The sequence below is a fragment of the Oratosquilla oratoria genome, chromosome 25, assembly GCF_046742065.1.
Source record: "Oratosquilla oratoria isolate Oo_2021 chromosome 25, ASM4674206v1, whole genome shotgun sequence".
NCBI lineage: Eukaryota > Metazoa > Arthropoda > Malacostraca > Stomatopoda > Squillidae > Oratosquilla > Oratosquilla oratoria.
The window spans coordinates 395,842-412,209 of record NC_134801.1 but is presented as its reverse complement, the minus strand read 5'-3'; the positions used below and the strand labels follow the sequence as shown (position 1 = coordinate 412,209).

The window sequence follows — 16,368 nt, the reverse complement described above, 5'->3', positions numbered from 1 at the left end:
ACGTCACTTTCCCCCTCTCTCACCTGTGGGAATCCTTCAAAGCCGGGGCTACTCCTAGAACTTGCTGGTGTGTTTGGGTAGGACATCGTGATAAAAAATTTTTATAGACAATAACTGAATGTAAACAATGAAGCCAGATTAAATGCGTTTTTAGGATCGATCACAAGTGCAAGTTGCTCGGCGGTCTGATTGATGATTATTAATTTGTATTCTTTTTGTAACTGCGTGCTTTTATGAACCAGTTTCTCTCATCCAGTGAAGTGAAAGTATCCCGGACAGGAGCCCCCCATTTATATGTCACGAATCTAGGCTCTGTGTTTGAGTTGATACATCGAATCGAGACTTAGGATTCGAGTAGTTCCTTCAATCCAGAATATTAGATTCAAAACGTAGCCTCGTTTTGGATATTCTTTCTCTTCACGGGGATAAAGAAAAGCAATGGAAAAAGCAACGGGAATAAATTTTCTAGCACAGTATAAAAGTATAAATATATATATCTCTTACCAATGTTGAGCAAGAACAGAGTGCGGCGCAGGAGCGGGGGTGGGGTAAGGACCACTGCTCCCCTTCTTATATACACAGACCGCACGACACCAGCGTCATAGCACAGGTGCCAACATGTACTTAATTAATTTATCCTATTTCTATTTACCCAACTCCACACTTCCACCATTTCCTTTATTCTTGTGTGGAGAGGGCTCACAAAATAATTTCTACCTGATACCTTAATTCTACAATGTAATGTGACCAAAGATATGTTGGCTCTATGTCGCCGCCTGGTTTTGGCGTGCGTGCCCCTTGACCTGATATCGGCGAGGTCACCGATTTTGTACTCCTCCGCTGGCACATTCGCGCGCACTTCTTGTCCATAGAGTCCCTGCGCACAAAGGGGCTCATTGTTTCTTTTGGATCCGGGCTCCTTCGCTACAACATATTGTCATGGTCGGGGTATCGTGAACATGGCCATGACAGTAGCAATGGATAGGTAGTATTTTAGAGAGCTGTTGAATGTGGAGGAGAATAGGAATTGATTGTGGCAGTGGGAGGTGCTAAAATAAAGACAGTGATGGGAGAGGAAAGTGGAAAAGATATAAGAAAAAATGAGGTACAAGGAACTTTGAAAAATGATGAGAGCCGGTAAGGCACTTTGGTTGGATGGATGCCATGCAGAATGTCTGAAAAAGGGAGGTGCACTTATAGTGGGCTAGTGAGGCTGTTTAATGTGTGTCTAAGGGTAGGAAGAATGCTGGAGAACTGGAGGAGTGCCAGTATAGTTCCACTTTACAAAGGAAAAGGGGACAAATGTGGTTGTAGTTTTAGAGTGATCAATTTGTTTAGTTGCAGTGGCTTATTGAATGGTTTTGATTTAGAGGATTACAGGAGGAACAGAGGGGAAAATTAGTGAAGAGCAGCATGGGTTTAAAAAAAAAAGGTAGATGCGTGAATCAGATTTTTGTTATAAGACAGATTTCTGAAAAGGTTTTCAGAAAAGGTGAAGATGTTTTTTTGGTTCTTAATGGATTTGGAGAAGTCATATGAAAGAGGAGACAGGAAAGCAGCGGGAGGTATTGCAGTTATATGGAATTGAGAGAAAAATTTTAAGGGCAGTCAAGAATTTTTGCAACAGTAAAAAAGAACTTATGACAGGGTAGGTAGGAAGGTATTGCAGATATATGGGATAGGAGGAAAGCTGTTAAGCCTCGTCAAGAATTTTTACAAGCATAGTAGAGACTGTTTTTTGGCTACTTCCCGTGTAATGGGGAAAAAGCCTTTGGTGTATGTAGTAGAGACTGTTAGAATTAGAAATAGAGAGAGTAAGTGGTTTGAGGCAAGGGTGGGACTTAGCCAGGGATGTGTTATGTTGCTTTGGCTGTTCAATTTATACATAGGGTGGTGCAAGAGGTAATGCAAGGGTGATAAGCTGGGGATGAGAGATGGTTAAAGAAAATCTAGAAAAATGGGAGATAAGCCAGCTGTTGTTTGCAGACAACACTGCACTTGAAGCAAGATGAGAGGAGGGATTAAGAAGTGACAGAGTTTGGGAAGGTGTGCAAAAAGGAAGATAAATGTGGGTAAAAGTAAGGTGATGAGATATACAAGGGGAGAGGAGGGCAGCAAATTGGGAGTGAATATTAAGGAAGAAAAACTGGAGGAAGTCGATAGCTTTAGATACTTGGATGCAAATGTGGCAGGAAAGGGAGGAGTGGAGGTGGAGGTAGAATATAGATTGGGTGATTAAAAAGTGTAATGAGAATCAGATTTGGGAATGGATGCTAAGAGGAGATTGTATGAAAGAGTGATTGTGCCACCAGCACTGTATGGGCAGAAACATGGAACATAAGAGAGGGAGGGGTTTGAATGTATTTACCTAGTTGTGTTTTACGGAAAGGGGAGCTATGCTCATGGTGTCCTGTCTTCATATCTCATTTTATCTAAACTATTTTTAAATTCATGTATTGTTTTTGCACACACCACTTTCTCATCTAACTTGTTCCAACTGTCTATTACTCTGTGAGGAAAGCTGTTCTTTTTCACATCTCTTCTATAGCTGTCTTTCTTGATTTTCTTTCCGTGTCCTCTTGTATTTCTATCATCCCATTTTATTAGATCCTCTCTATCAATAATTTCTATGCCTTTCATGATTCTGTAAATAGCTATCAAATCTCCTCTCTCTCTTCTTTGCTCTAGTGTCTGTAGCTCAAGTTTTGCTAGTCTCTCTTCATATGATAGTTTTGAGAGTGTTGGGGCCAATTTTGTAATTGCTCTTTGTATTCTTTCAAGTTTTGTTATACATTTTTTTGTACTTGGTGACCACATCGTTGCTGCATATTCCAATCTTGGTCTTATGAAAGTGATTAGTATTTTCTTCACCATTTCTTCATCCAGGTATGTAAATGCCACTTTGATTGTTCTTATTAAATTTTAAGTTTCTCCAAAAATCTTATTTATATGTTTCTTAGGTGACATATTATTCATAACAATGACTCCCAGGTCCTTCTCATTTTCAACTTTTTTTATTCCTTCTTCTCCCAATTTATATGATCCTGTTATTCTGTTTTTGCTGTTTCCAAATTCCATTATACTACACTTTTTAGTGTTGAACTCCATCTCCCACTTCCTGCTCCATTCCCATACTTTATTTAGATCTCTCAGTAGTGACTCACAATCTTCTTCCGTGTTCACTTTTTTTAATAGTTTTGCATCATCTGCAAAGAAGCTCATATAACTTTCAATTTCTTCATCCATATCATAAATATATATAGCAAACATTATTGGGGCCAGAACTGTTCCTTGTGGAACACCGCTTATTACTTCATCCCAATTTGAGTGTTTGTCTCTTATCACTACTCTCATTTTTCTTTCTTGCAAAAAGTCTTCCATCCAATTTAGTAGTTTTCCCTGTATTCCTCCTTCAGTTTCTAATTTCTTAAGCAACTTCTTATGTGGTACTTTGTCAAAAGCTTTTTTTAGGTCTAGAAATGCACAATCAGCCCATCCATCTCTTTCTTGTATTATATCTATTAGCCTTGAATAGAAACATATTAAATTGGTGACGCATGATCGTCCTTGCCTGAATCCAAATTGCCTTGGATTTAGCATGTTTTTTTTTTTTTTTTTTCAAAATATTTTACCCATCTACTTTTGATAATTCTTTCACAAATTTTTGCTATTGTACTTGTTAGAGAGACTGGTCTATAGTTGGTAGGGTCTTCTTTATTTCCCCCTTTATATATGGGTACTATATTTGCTTTTTTCCAATCTTTTGGAACTTTTCCTTCTTTCAAGGAACTGTTTATTATGCTATGTATTTTGTCTGCCAGTTCCTTCCTGCATTCTTTCAAAATCCAGTTTGCTATTTCATCTGGTCCATGCGATTTTCTGACATCAAAATTACTCAAGTGTTTCATTATTTCATTCTTTGTTATTTCTATTTCTTTCATAGGAGGGACTTTCTCTTTCCTTTCGATCTTCCCAGGTTGTATGTTCTCCCTTGTAAACACTGATTTAAAATGCTTGTTCATAATTTCTGCCATTTCTATTTCCTCTGTGTATTCAACTCCTTGTCTTAATTTCTATAAATCTTGTTTGCTTTTCAGTTTGTTGTTTACAAATCTGTAGAATAGTTTTGGTTGATCTTTACATTTTTCTATGACATCTTTTTCATATTTTCTCTTTTTCTCTCTGCACGCTTGTACATATTCATTTCTATAACAAGTATATATTTTCCATTTTTCAGGTCTTTTGTTTTTCTTCAATTTGGTCCAAGCTTTATCTCTTTTGTCTTTTAACTCCCTACATTATTGAAACGAACCCTCCTATGTTGGGCCTTATTGCAAGACCAACATTGTTTCTTCTTTGTATATTCTTCCCAGTTTTCTTTTTGAAAGAATTCTCTTATGTTATCAAAATTTGTTTTTTCATACATCATTCTTCCTTTTCTATAATGTTCATTTCTTTTCATGTATTTTTCCTCAGTTCCAGTTCAATCAATATGTGGTCACTTTTACTTATTGGTGTCTTATATTCAATCTTTTCCACTATTTTAGGTTCAGATGTGATTATTAGGTCTAGTCTTGATGGTTCTTCATTTCTTTATCTAGTGTTCTCTTGTATCCATTGTGTCATTGTATGGTCAATAATCATCTCGAGTAGAACATTTCCCCATGAGTCATCTCCACCCTTTACTCTCATCTCTTCCCAGGAGACTTCTTTGCAATTAAAGTCGCCCATCATAACTATTCTTCTTCCATCTTCCATTATCTTATTCAGTGTTATCCTTATATGTTCTAACATACTTTTATGTTCACTCTCTTCCCACGAGGCTGTTTTTGGAGGCACATAATTTATCACAAACTTTCTGTTCTTCTTATCTCTGTCTTCCACTTTGATCATAATCATCTCTACTTTATTCTCTCCATATGTGACACTCCTCACAGTTATATCTTACTTAGTCAGGAACATAACTCCACCCCCTTGTTTTGTCTCTCTGTTTCTAATCCAATAATTATATGCATCATGTCCTACACTGTTGGGTGGTAGTGGACCTTTTAATTTTGTCTCTACAATTCCCATTATGTCCGGTTCTTTTTCCGTCAGATAATCATTCAGTTCATTCAATCCTGTTATTAATCCATCTATATTTGTGTAAAACACTCTTAATTTTCTGCTACTTCCATTGTATTTTTTCTGTTTCCCTTTTGTTTTTCTCTGGTATGGTCCATCTCCTCACTTTCATATTAACTACTCTCCAATAGAATTTCTCTTTTTCTGTCTCTGTTCTGTTCTCGTTTTTTTCCTTAGCTTCTTGTCTTTTCATTTTTTCCTCTCTTTCCTCTCCATTAGTTTCTCTTTTTATACATACCTTTTTATATTGTTCACTGTTTGCTAGTTTCCCTGGTTTTGCTAAGATATTCTCTGCTGTCAGTTGTGACCTGAATTTAATCTTAATTGGTCTGGTCTTATCTGTACTATATTTTCTGAGTCTATACATCTCTTCAATTTATTTCATGATTTCAGGTTCATCTTCTTGAACTAATTCTAGTAAACTGCTTACTTTTTCTTTTTCCTCATTGATTCTTGTGGTTCTATTAAGATTATACTTCTCTTCCATTCCTAATATAATCATACATTTCTTATTATCTCTTAAGTCTCTTACTATATTCTCCTTCTGTCTCATCACTTCAATAATTGAGTCTTGAGTTTGTTCTTTCATTTACTGTTTTATTATGTCAGTAAATGCAACTTTACTGTTCTCTTGGATTTTTTTCCAACCCTGTGCTTCTTTTGCTATGGACTCTTTATTCTCTTTGTTCTTTAATACCTCATTCTCATCTTTTACTTTTAACTGTCTTTTTAATTCTTCTATTTCTTTAGTTAAGTTTTTGTTCACCTTCTCTAATTCTTCCAATTTGTCAACTCTGCGCAATCTCTGCCATTTTACTGAACCTACTCTTCCAATGTTTAGTCATTTTCTCAAGTTTTTCCTCTAGTCTTGCTAATCGGGGGAGGTTGGTATCCCCCCCTCATTAAATCCCTGGAAATTATTATCCTCACCTTCCATTGTGCTGCTCTTATCTATATTTCTAATCTTTACATTTTTGTTAATCCCTTCATCACCAAAATAATCATCGGTCCTTCTCTTGTTTACAAGACGCCTGGCCTCCTGGACCAAGTCCTCCCCTTCCTCATTTCCTTCCATTTCCCTCAGTAATCCCTCTCCTTTTTTATCACCTTCCCACTACACCACAAGCTTTCCCCTTCCCTGTAAATACAATAAGGTACTTCCTTGATGTTGAGATCCACGAAAATTTCACTTTTTCTCTGGAACTTGAATCTTCACCGTCCATCCGACGAATGTGTGCGTGCGTGTGTATATATATATATTATATATATATATATATATATATATATACACACACACACACACACACTTCAACGAACGGACGGCTTAGAAGACGTTCTGAAGAAAATTGAAGTTTCGTGGATTCCAACGCAAAGAGAAGTGCCTATTGTATTTACAGGGTGGGGGGGAAATTGCTCGTGGGGTAGTAGGAAAGTAGGGAAAGAGAAGGGGAGGGATTGCTGAGGGAAATGGAAGGAAATGAGGAAGGAGAGGACTTGGCCCAGGCAGACAGGCGAAAGGTAAACAAACGGCCCCCCGACCAGCTGAGCGACGATGAAATGTCTAATAAAAATGTAAAGATTAGAAGTATAGATAGCTGCAATACAGTAGAAAGTGATGAGAATATTTTCCAGGGATTTAAAGAGGGTGGGGGGGGGGGACACAACCCCCCACCCCACCCCGACTAACAAGACTAGAAGGGAAGATCGATAAGATGATCGAGGACTTGGAGCGTAGGTTCGGTCATGTTAACAACATTATACGGAGGGTTGAAAAATTGGAAGAACTAGAGAAGGCGAACAAAAACTTAACTAAGGAAATTGAAGAATTAAAAAATCAGTTAAAAGAAGTAAAAGAAGGGAATAAAGTCTTAAAGGAGAATAATAAGGAGAACAAGGAGGGTTGGAAAAAAATCCAAGAAAATAGCAAAGTTGCATTCACTGACATAATCAGACAGCAAATGAATGAACAAACTGAAAACTCAGTTATTAAAGTGATGAGACAGAAGGAGAATATAGTAAGAGACTTAGCAGACAGAAAGAAATGTATAATTATATTAGGAATGGAAGAGAAACATAACCCAGATAGAACCACAAGAATCAAAGAGGAAAATGAAAAAGTAAGAAATTTACTAGAATTAGTTCAGGAAGATGAACCAGAAATAATGAAACAAATCGAAGAGAAATTCAGGCTCAGGAAATATAGTACAGACAAGACCAGACCAATTAAGATTAAATTCAGGTCACAAACTACGGCTGAGAATATCTTATCCAAAACAGGGAAACTAGCAACAAGTGAACAATATAAAAAGGTATGGATAAAAAGGGAAATGAATAAAGAGGAAAGAGAGGAAGAAAAACAGAAAAGACTTGAAGCTAAGGAAAAAAACGAGATAAGAACGGAGTCAGAAAAAGAGAGATTCTATTGGAGAGTAGTGAATATGAAACTAAAGAAAGTCAACATACAAGAGAAAAACAAAAGGGAAACAGAGAACACAATGGAAGTGGCAGAAAACTAAGAGTGTCTTACACAAATATAGATGGATTAATAACAGGATTAAATGAGCTGAATGATTATTTGAAAGAAAAAGAACCAGACATAATGGGAATTGTAGAAACAAAATTAAAAGGTCCACTACCACCCAACAGTGTAGGACATGATGCATATAATTATTGGATTAGAAACAGAGTGAAAAAGGAAGGGGGTGGAGTTATGTTCCTGACTAAGAAGGATATAAACGTGAAGTGTGTCACATATGGAAAGAATACAGTAGAGATGATAATGATGGAAGTAGAAGAGAGAGATAAGAAGAGCAGAAAGTTTGTGATAAATTATGTGCCCCCGAAAACAGCCTCATGGGAAGAGAGTGAACATAAAAGTATGTTAGAGGACACAAAGATAACATTAAACAAGATAATGGAAGAGGGAGGAAAAATAGTTATGGGCGACTTTAATTGCAAAGAAATCTGCTGGGAAGAAATGACAGTAAAGGGTGGAGACGGTTCATGGGGAAACGCTCTACTTGAGATGGTTACTGACCATACAATGACACAATGGATACAGGAGAACACTTGGTATAGAAATGAAGAAGAGCCATCGAGACTAGACCTAATAATTACATCCGAACCTAGAATAGTGGACAAGATTGAATATAAAACACCAATAAGTAAAAGTGACCACATATTGATTGAACTGGAACTTAATGAAGAAAAATATATGAAAAGAAATGAACAATATAGAAAAGGAAGAATGATGTATGAAAAAACAAACTTTGATAAAATAAGAGAATTCTTTCAAAAGGAAAACTGGGAAGAAATATACAAAGAAGAAACAACAGTAGAAGAGAAATGGAATATTTTGACAAAAATTTACAAAAAAGGAGTGGAAAAGTATGTCCCAAGACAAAAACAAGAAAAAGAATATGTAAAATGCTGGTACAACAAAAATTGTAGGGAGTTAAAAGACAAAAGAGACAAAGCCTGGACCAGATGGAAAAAAGACAGAAAACCTGAAAAATGGAAAATATATACCTGTTATAGAAATGAATATGTACAAACGTGCAGAGAGGAAAAGAGAAAATATGAAAAAGATATCATAGAAAAGTGTAAAGATCAACCAAAACTATTCTACAGATTTGTAAACAATAAACTGAAAAACAAACAAGACTTGGAGAAATTAAGACAAGAGGGAATTGAATACACTGAGGAAATGGAAATGGCGGAAATTATGAACAAACATTTTAAATCAGTGTTTACAAGGGAGAACATACAACCTGAAGAGAACGAATGGAAAGAGAAAGTCCCCCCCTATGGAAGAAATAGAAGTAACAAAGAATGAAATATTAACACACTTGAGTAATCTTGATGTCAGAAAATCGCATGGACCAGATGAAATAGCAAACTGTATACTGAAAGAATGCAGGAATGAACTGGCAGACAAAATACATAGCATACTAAATAGTTCCTTGAAAGAAGGTAAAGTTCCAGAAGATTGGAAAAAAGCAAATATAGTACCTATATATAAAGGAGGAAATAAAGAACCTACCAACTATAGACCAGTCTCTCTAACAAGTACAATAGCAAAAATTTGTGAAAGAATTATCAAAAGTAGATGGGTAAAATATTTAGAAAAAAAAACAAAGTGTTAAATCTAAGGCAATTTGGATTCAGACAAGGACGATCATGCGTCACCAATTTAATATGTTTCTATTCAAGGCTAATAGATATAATACAAGAAAGAGATGGATGGGCGGACTGTGCATTTCTAGACCTAAAGAAAGCTTTTGACAAAGTACCACATAAGAAGTTGCTTAAGAAATTAGAAACTGAAGGAGGAATACAGGGAAAACTACTAAATTGGATGGAAGACTTTTTGCAAGAAAGAAAAATGAGAGTAGTCATAAGAAACCAGCACTCAAAATGGGATGAAGTAATAAGCGGTGTTCCGCAAGGAACAGTTCTGGCCCCAATAATGTTTGCTATATATATTAATGATATGGATGAAGGAATTGAAAGCTATATGAGCTTCTTTGCAGATGATGCAAAACTACTGAAAAGAGTGAAAACTGAAGAAGATTGTGAATCACTACAGAGAGATCTAAATAAAGTACAGGAATGGAGTAGGAAGTGGGAGATGGAGTTCAATACAAAAAAGTGTAGTATAATGGAATTTGGAAAAAGCAAAAACAGAATAACAAGAGCATATAAATTGGGAGAAGAAGGAATAAAAAAAGTAGAAAATGAGAAGGACCTGGGAGTCATTGTTATGAATAATATGTCACCTGAGAAACATATAAATAAGATTTTTGGAGAAACTTATAATTTAATAAGAACAATCAAAGTTGCATTTACATACCTGGATGAAGAAATGGTGAAGAAAATCCTAATCACCCTGATAAGACCAAAATTGGAATATGCAGCAACGATATGGTCACCAAGTACAAAAAAATGTATAAAAAAACTTGAAAGAATACAAAGAGCAATTACAAAATTGGCACCAACACTCTCGAAACTATCATATGAAGAGAGACTAGAAAAACTTGAACTACAGACACTAGAGCAAAGAAGAGAGAGAGGAGATTTGATAGCTATTTACAGAATCATGAATGGCATAGAAATTACTGATAAAGAGAATCTGATAAAATGGGATGACAGAAATACTAGAGGACACGGAAAGAAAATAAAAAAAGACAGCTATAGAAGAGATTTGAAAAAGAACAGCTTTCCTCACAGAGTAATAGACAGTTGGAACAAGTTAGATGAGAAAGTGGTGTGTGCAAAAACAATACATGAATTTAAAAATAGTTTAGATAAAATGAGATATGAAGACGGGACCCTACGAGCATAGCTCCCCTTCCCGTAAAATACAACTAGGTAAATACACACACACACACACACACATATCTATCAAGCCATATACCAAAGGCCCCTTCCCCCTTATAAGGGAGGAACCTAGCTAAGGCACACTTGCATTCCAATTAGACTCACCAGCTGTTTTTTTTTTTTTTTTTTTTTTAAATCATCTTAGCTCACCGTGGATGATTGTCCTTGGTTTTCCCGAATGTGCACAATGTTATTGAAATATATTTTCTTTTACTTTTATAGGAGAAGCCCTTTATAACTTCATAGATAATAAAGTTTGTCGGCTATATGCTGAAGTTCTTCTAAAGCCTGCTGAAAAATTTAACTTGCAAGAATTCCTGAGTATTTGGCAGCAGAGTGTTCCTGAAGGTAATGTTCTCAGTGCATGATAACTGTTTTGTTGCACATAGTTAGGGCCTGAGTTTTAATTTGTTTTGAAATTGAGAAATTACATATTCATTTTACTGATGCCCTCATTTTTTCCTGTGCAAGTAACTCTTCATCTAAGCATGTTCTCACATTGTAGGAATCTCTACCAGTACTTACATTGTGATATAATTGCTATGCAACTTAGAATGTAGCCAAACATTTACTAATACACCCTCACATGTGTTAGGGAATACAGGCACATGCATACATTGTGCGGGATGTATTTACCTAGTTGTATTTTGCAGGAAGGGGAGCTATGCTCGTGGTGTCCCACCTTTGTATCTCGCAGTGTCTAGTTTGCTTTTAAACTCATGAATGGTTTTTGCACATACTGTTTCATTGTCCAGTTTGGTCCAAGTGTCCACTACTCCATGTGGAAAACTGTTTTTCTTCAGTTCTCTTCTGTAGCTATGTTTCTTGATTTCTTTCCATGCCCTCTAGTGTTTCTCTTGTCCCAGTTTAGTAAGTCCTCTCTATCGAGTATCTCTGTGCCTTTCATGATTCTGTAGATGGTCAGTAGGTCACCTATCTCTCTTCTTTGCTCCAGCATCGGTAACTCCAGTTTAGCCAATCTCTCTTCATATGATAAGTTTGCAGGTGCCATTTTTGTTGCTGCTCTCTGGATTCTTTCTATTTTCTTTATATTCTTTTTGGTACTGGGTGATCACAATGTCGCTGCATATTCTAGTCTAGGCATTATCAATGTAACCAATATTTTTTTTTTATCATGTCCTCATCCAAGTATGCAAATGCCACTTATTGATCTTAGGAAGTTGTAAGACTCCCTGACAATTTTGTTAATCTGTTTGTCATAGGACAAGTTGTTTGTGATAATTACACCCAAATCTTTTTTGGATCCTTCCTTCTTTACCTCCTTGGTTCCAATTTTATATTGTCCTGATATTCTGTTTTTGCTTTTTCCAAACTCCATTATGCTACACTTCTTAGTATTAAAGTCCACTTCCCATTTCTGACTCCAGTTCCATACCTTATTTAGGTCTTCCTGCAGTGCTTCACAGTCCTTATCAGTTTCTACTTTCCTTAACAGTTTGGTGTCGTCTGCAAAGAAGCTCATGTAACATTTCACATCCTCATCCATATCTTTCACATAAATAGCAAACATTATTGGTGCCAATACAGATCCTTGTGGTACTCCACTGATCACTTCTTTCCAATCTGAATATTTTTCTCTGAGCACTACTCTCATCTTTCTACCAATCAGGAAGTCCTCCATCCATTTTAGTAGTTTCCCTTGTATTCCTCCTATTTGTTCCAGTTTTTTTTAGTAGTTTTCTGTGTGGTACTTTGTCAAAAGCTTTTTGTAAGTCCAAGAAGGCACATTCAGCCCATCCATTCCTTTCTTGCACTATGTCTATTACTCTTGAGTAGAAGCATATTAAGTTTGTGGTGCATGATCTTCCTTGTCTGAACCCAAATTGTCTTGGGTTTATTATGTTGTCTTCCAGATGTTTTACCCATCTATTCTTTATGATTTTCTCACAAGTTTTGGCTATATTGCTTGTTAGTGATACTGGTCTATAGTTGGTAGGTTCTTCTTTGTTTCCTCCTTTATATATTGGTACAATGTTAGCATTTTTCCAGTCTTTAGGTATCTTTCCTTCTTTGAGTGAACAATGTTTTATGTCATGTATTTGTCCGTTAGTTCTTCTTTGCATTCTTTTAGGATCCAATTTGCAATTCCATCCAGGCCATGTGATTTTCTGATGTCAAGGTTTGATAGGTGTTCTGATATTTCTTTTTGTGTTGTAAACTCACTCATGGGGGGAGATTGCTTTTTATTACCTTCGTCTCAATTATGTACTTTCTGGTGAAGACAGATTTAAAGTGATTGTTCATGATTTCGGCCATTTCTAATTCTTCTGTGTATTCTATATTCCCTTAGTGTAGTTTCACCATTTCCTGTTTGTTTTAAAGTTTACCATTCACATATCGATAAGAATAGTTTGGGTTGCTCTTTGCATTTATCTATAATATCCTTTTCATGGTTCCTTTACTCATCTCATCTCACTTTGACATACTCATTTCTATAGTTTATATAAATATGCCATTTTTTAGGTTTTTTATCTTTTCTCCACCTTTTCCAAGCTCTGTCCCTTCTGTCTTTTGCCTCACTGCATCTTTTGTTGAACCAACATTTAATGTACACTCTCGCTTCTGTCTTGGTACATGCCTGTTTACCCCTTCATTGTAATTTTCCATCAATATATTCCATTTCTCTTCCACTTTTGTCTCTTCCATGTAGAATTTTTCCCAGTTTGCATTCTGGAAGAATTTCTTTAGTTTTGCAAAGTCCGTTTTGTTGTACATCAATCTTCCTTTCCTATGCTTCTCATTTCTCTCCATGTCTATTTCTTCCTTTAGTTCGGTTTCAATGAGTATATGGTCACTCTTTCCAATTGGTGTCATGTAATGGATTTTATCCACAATTTCAGGTTCTGTTGTAAATATTAAATCTAGTTTCGACGGCTCTTCATTGTTTCTGTATCTGGTGTTTTCACTGACCCATTGGGTCATTGTGTATTCCATGGTCATGTCCAGCAGTACATTACCCCACAAGTCGTCTCCTCTCACTGTCATGTTTTCCCAACAAATTTCTTTGCAATTGAAGTCGATCTTAATTACCAGATTACCCCTGCCCATTAGTATCTCGTTTAATAATTGCCTTGTATCTTCTAGCATTTTTGTATGTTCGTTCTCCTTCCAAGCGTTTGTTTTTGGGGGCACATAGGTCACCACAAACTTTCTACTTTTCATATTCTTGTCTTCAACTTTTATCATGATCAGTTCAACATTACCTTTGCCCTCCACAATTTTTGTCATGTTCAAGTCTTTCTTGGCCAAGAACATGATTCCACCTCCCTGTTTCTTGTCCCTGTTTTTTATCCAGTAATTATATAGTCCATATCCAATATCGATGGATGGTATTTCACCTCTTAGTTTAGTCTCTACAATTCCCATTATGTCTGGTTTTTCTTCTAGCAGGTAATCATTGAGTTCATTCAGTCCTTAAATTAATCCATTGACGTTAGTATAGACCACTTTTAATTTCCTTTCTCCATTTTTTTTTTTTTTTTCTGTCTTTGGTTTGTTCGCTCTGATGTACCATTTCCTCAGTCTCATGCCGATTACTCTCCAATGGAATCCCTTGCTTTCTGTCTCCGTTCTCTTCGAGTTTTTTTCCTTTGCTTCTCTTAGTGACTTTTCTTTTTCTAATTCCTCAGTATTCATTTCTCTTTTTATCCATATCTTATTGTATTTTTCACTCTGCCAAGTTACCTGCTTTTTCAAATGTGTCTTCTATCTGTGACCTTAATTTCATCTTTAGAGGTCGATTTCTATCCTTAGAATAGCGACCGATCCTATATGTCTCGTCCAGGTCTTTGCCTGCACTTGGTTTCCCCCCTGAATTTCATTAAGGATTTCTACTGCTGTCTCTTTTTCTTCATTTTCTCTCATGTACCTCACCAATCCCTGTTTTTCTTTTAGTCCATATACCACAATATATTTTTTCCTATCTACTGTATCTCTGACCCAATTAGCTTTTTCATTAATCATTTGGATAATTGTGTCTTTGCATTATCCTGCATTTGTTGTTGGATTATTTCTTTGAAAGCAATTTCCTCATTTTCAATGTTTTCCTTCAACTTCTTAATTTTTTGGATGCTTTCCTCACCTAAGTTCACTTCGATTTTTTCTGTCATTTCTTGTAATATATTGTTCACCTCTTTTTTTAATTTTTTCTCCCACTGTATCCTATTTTTGCTCATATCCCTCTATATCTCTAATAATCGACTTAAGCTCTTGCTTTCATACTTACTAAATCCTGGAAAATCATCTTTGTTGTCCTCCCGTGTGGATCTTGGAGCGGGACAGTGTTTGTTTACATCGTGGTTTAACAAACTGACGGCAGATGGCTCTGGTTTGTGGTTGGCTTTCAAGTCAGATTTTTCGTTGTTATCTTTCATTTTTTTTAATTGCATCTTAATACAATTGACTAGCATTGCAGAGATATCATATTGGACACTCATGATTACTCCCCTCCCCTGCAATGCAAACCAGGTTTCCTTTTTTGTCGTTTATCTTCTTGACCCTGCGACAACAGAGGTGTTGACGGCTTGCGTGTGTGTATGTGTAGGCTATGTTTCTCGTATGACCAATAAATTAAAATCCAGTTCTTGAAATAAGTATAGTTTGGCACAATGGAGAAAGGAAAAGATGAAAGGATATTAAACGAACCAATGAAGAGAGGCCTAGATATAAGTAAAGTGGAAAGTCCAAAAGGTGTCATCCCCCAAAAAACTTGTTTGATTGATACTCCAAGGATAAACCAAAGGTGGGAGAACAACAGTTTTTCAGGTTTTCAAAGAAATACAGGAGAAATAGGTAAAAGCTTAGATATATAGAAGTTAGATATAGTAATGCATTAAGAAATTGCGAAGTAAATGAATTATTGGAAGAAATCGTAGATTTAAAATTGGACTACCGAGCCGTACTTAGGGAATTGATTACTTTGCGTAAGAGTAAGGAGCAAACGATTAGAGAATTAAGTGACCTAAAGAGCGAAATTGATATTCTCAAAAGAGAAAACAAAAGAATGAAAAATGAGGACAATAAAAATGAAGAACTGAAAAAGGTCAAAGAGCAATTACAGGTAGTGACCGGAAAGGTGGAAGAGTCAATTAAAGAAACAGACTTCATTGAAATAAAAAAAATCAATGGAAACAAGAGCAGGAAAATAAAGAAAATTCTTTTAGAGAAATAGTATAAAATTAGATGGAGGAAAATACAAAAGAAACAGTTATGAAAGTAATGAAAAGGAAAAGTGGGTGAGAGATACAGTTGACAAAGGTAAGTGCATTGTGGTCCAAGGTATCCAAGAAAAACATGATATGTATAAATACCAGAGAGAAAAGAATGAGAAGGAAATAAATAAGGAAATTTTTAAAGAAATACAGGATGAAGGGCAAACTTTTGATAAGTAAATTGACGAGATCCACAGGATAAGCAAATATTCAAAAGATAAACAACATAGACCTCTGAAAATAAAACTAAGAACTCAAATGATAGCTGAGGAGGTATTAAAAGTGATTAAATTGGCAAACAGCAAGAAATTCAAACATGGATAAAAAAGGAAATGAGTGATGAAAAAGAGAAAGACACAGCTCTCAGAATTGAAGCCAAGGATAGAAATGAGAAAAGAACAGAGATGGAAAAAAATAGGGTTTTTTTTGTTTTTTTTTAGAGTACTGGACTTGAGACTGAAAAAATGGTACATCAAAAAAATGGAAACTTAAACCAAAAAGGAGAAGAAAATATGAAACTAAAAGTGGCATACACAAATATCAATGGTATGATCTCTGGAAGTTAATAGACTAAATGACTATATAGAAATAGAGAAACCTTACATTATGGGAATTGTAGAGACAAAACTGAAAG

At 35.8% G+C, this 16,368-nt stretch overlaps 2 protein-coding genes across 5 annotated transcripts in view; one reads left to right on the top strand and one right to left on the bottom strand.

Annotated features, from left to right (window-relative positions):
- Nucleotides 1-15,319, bottom strand: part of LOC143038803 (protein FAM200C-like) — a 49,616-nt gene extending 34,297 nt beyond the window's left edge. Inside the window, exon 1 of the mRNA XM_076208345.1 lies at nucleotides 14,750-15,319. Coding sequence (XP_076064460.1) covers nucleotides 14,750-14,960 — 211 coding nt within the window. The 5' untranslated portion in view covers nucleotides 14,961-15,319. The remainder of the gene's footprint in view (nucleotides 1-14,749) is intronic.
- Nucleotides 1-16,368, top strand: part of LOC143038802 (sister chromatid cohesion protein DCC1) — a 398,731-nt gene that overhangs the window by 354,438 nt on the left and 27,925 nt on the right. For 3 of the 4 annotated variants that reach the window (XM_076208343.1, XM_076208340.1, XM_076208342.1), the window contains one exon: nucleotides 10,726-10,851. The exons of the other annotated variant lie outside the window; for it this stretch is intronic. In XM_076208343.1, the coding sequence (XP_076064458.1) occupies nucleotides 10,726-10,851 (126 nt within the window). The remainder of the gene's footprint in view (nucleotides 1-10,725; nucleotides 10,852-16,368) is intronic. 4 annotated transcript variants of the gene reach the window in all.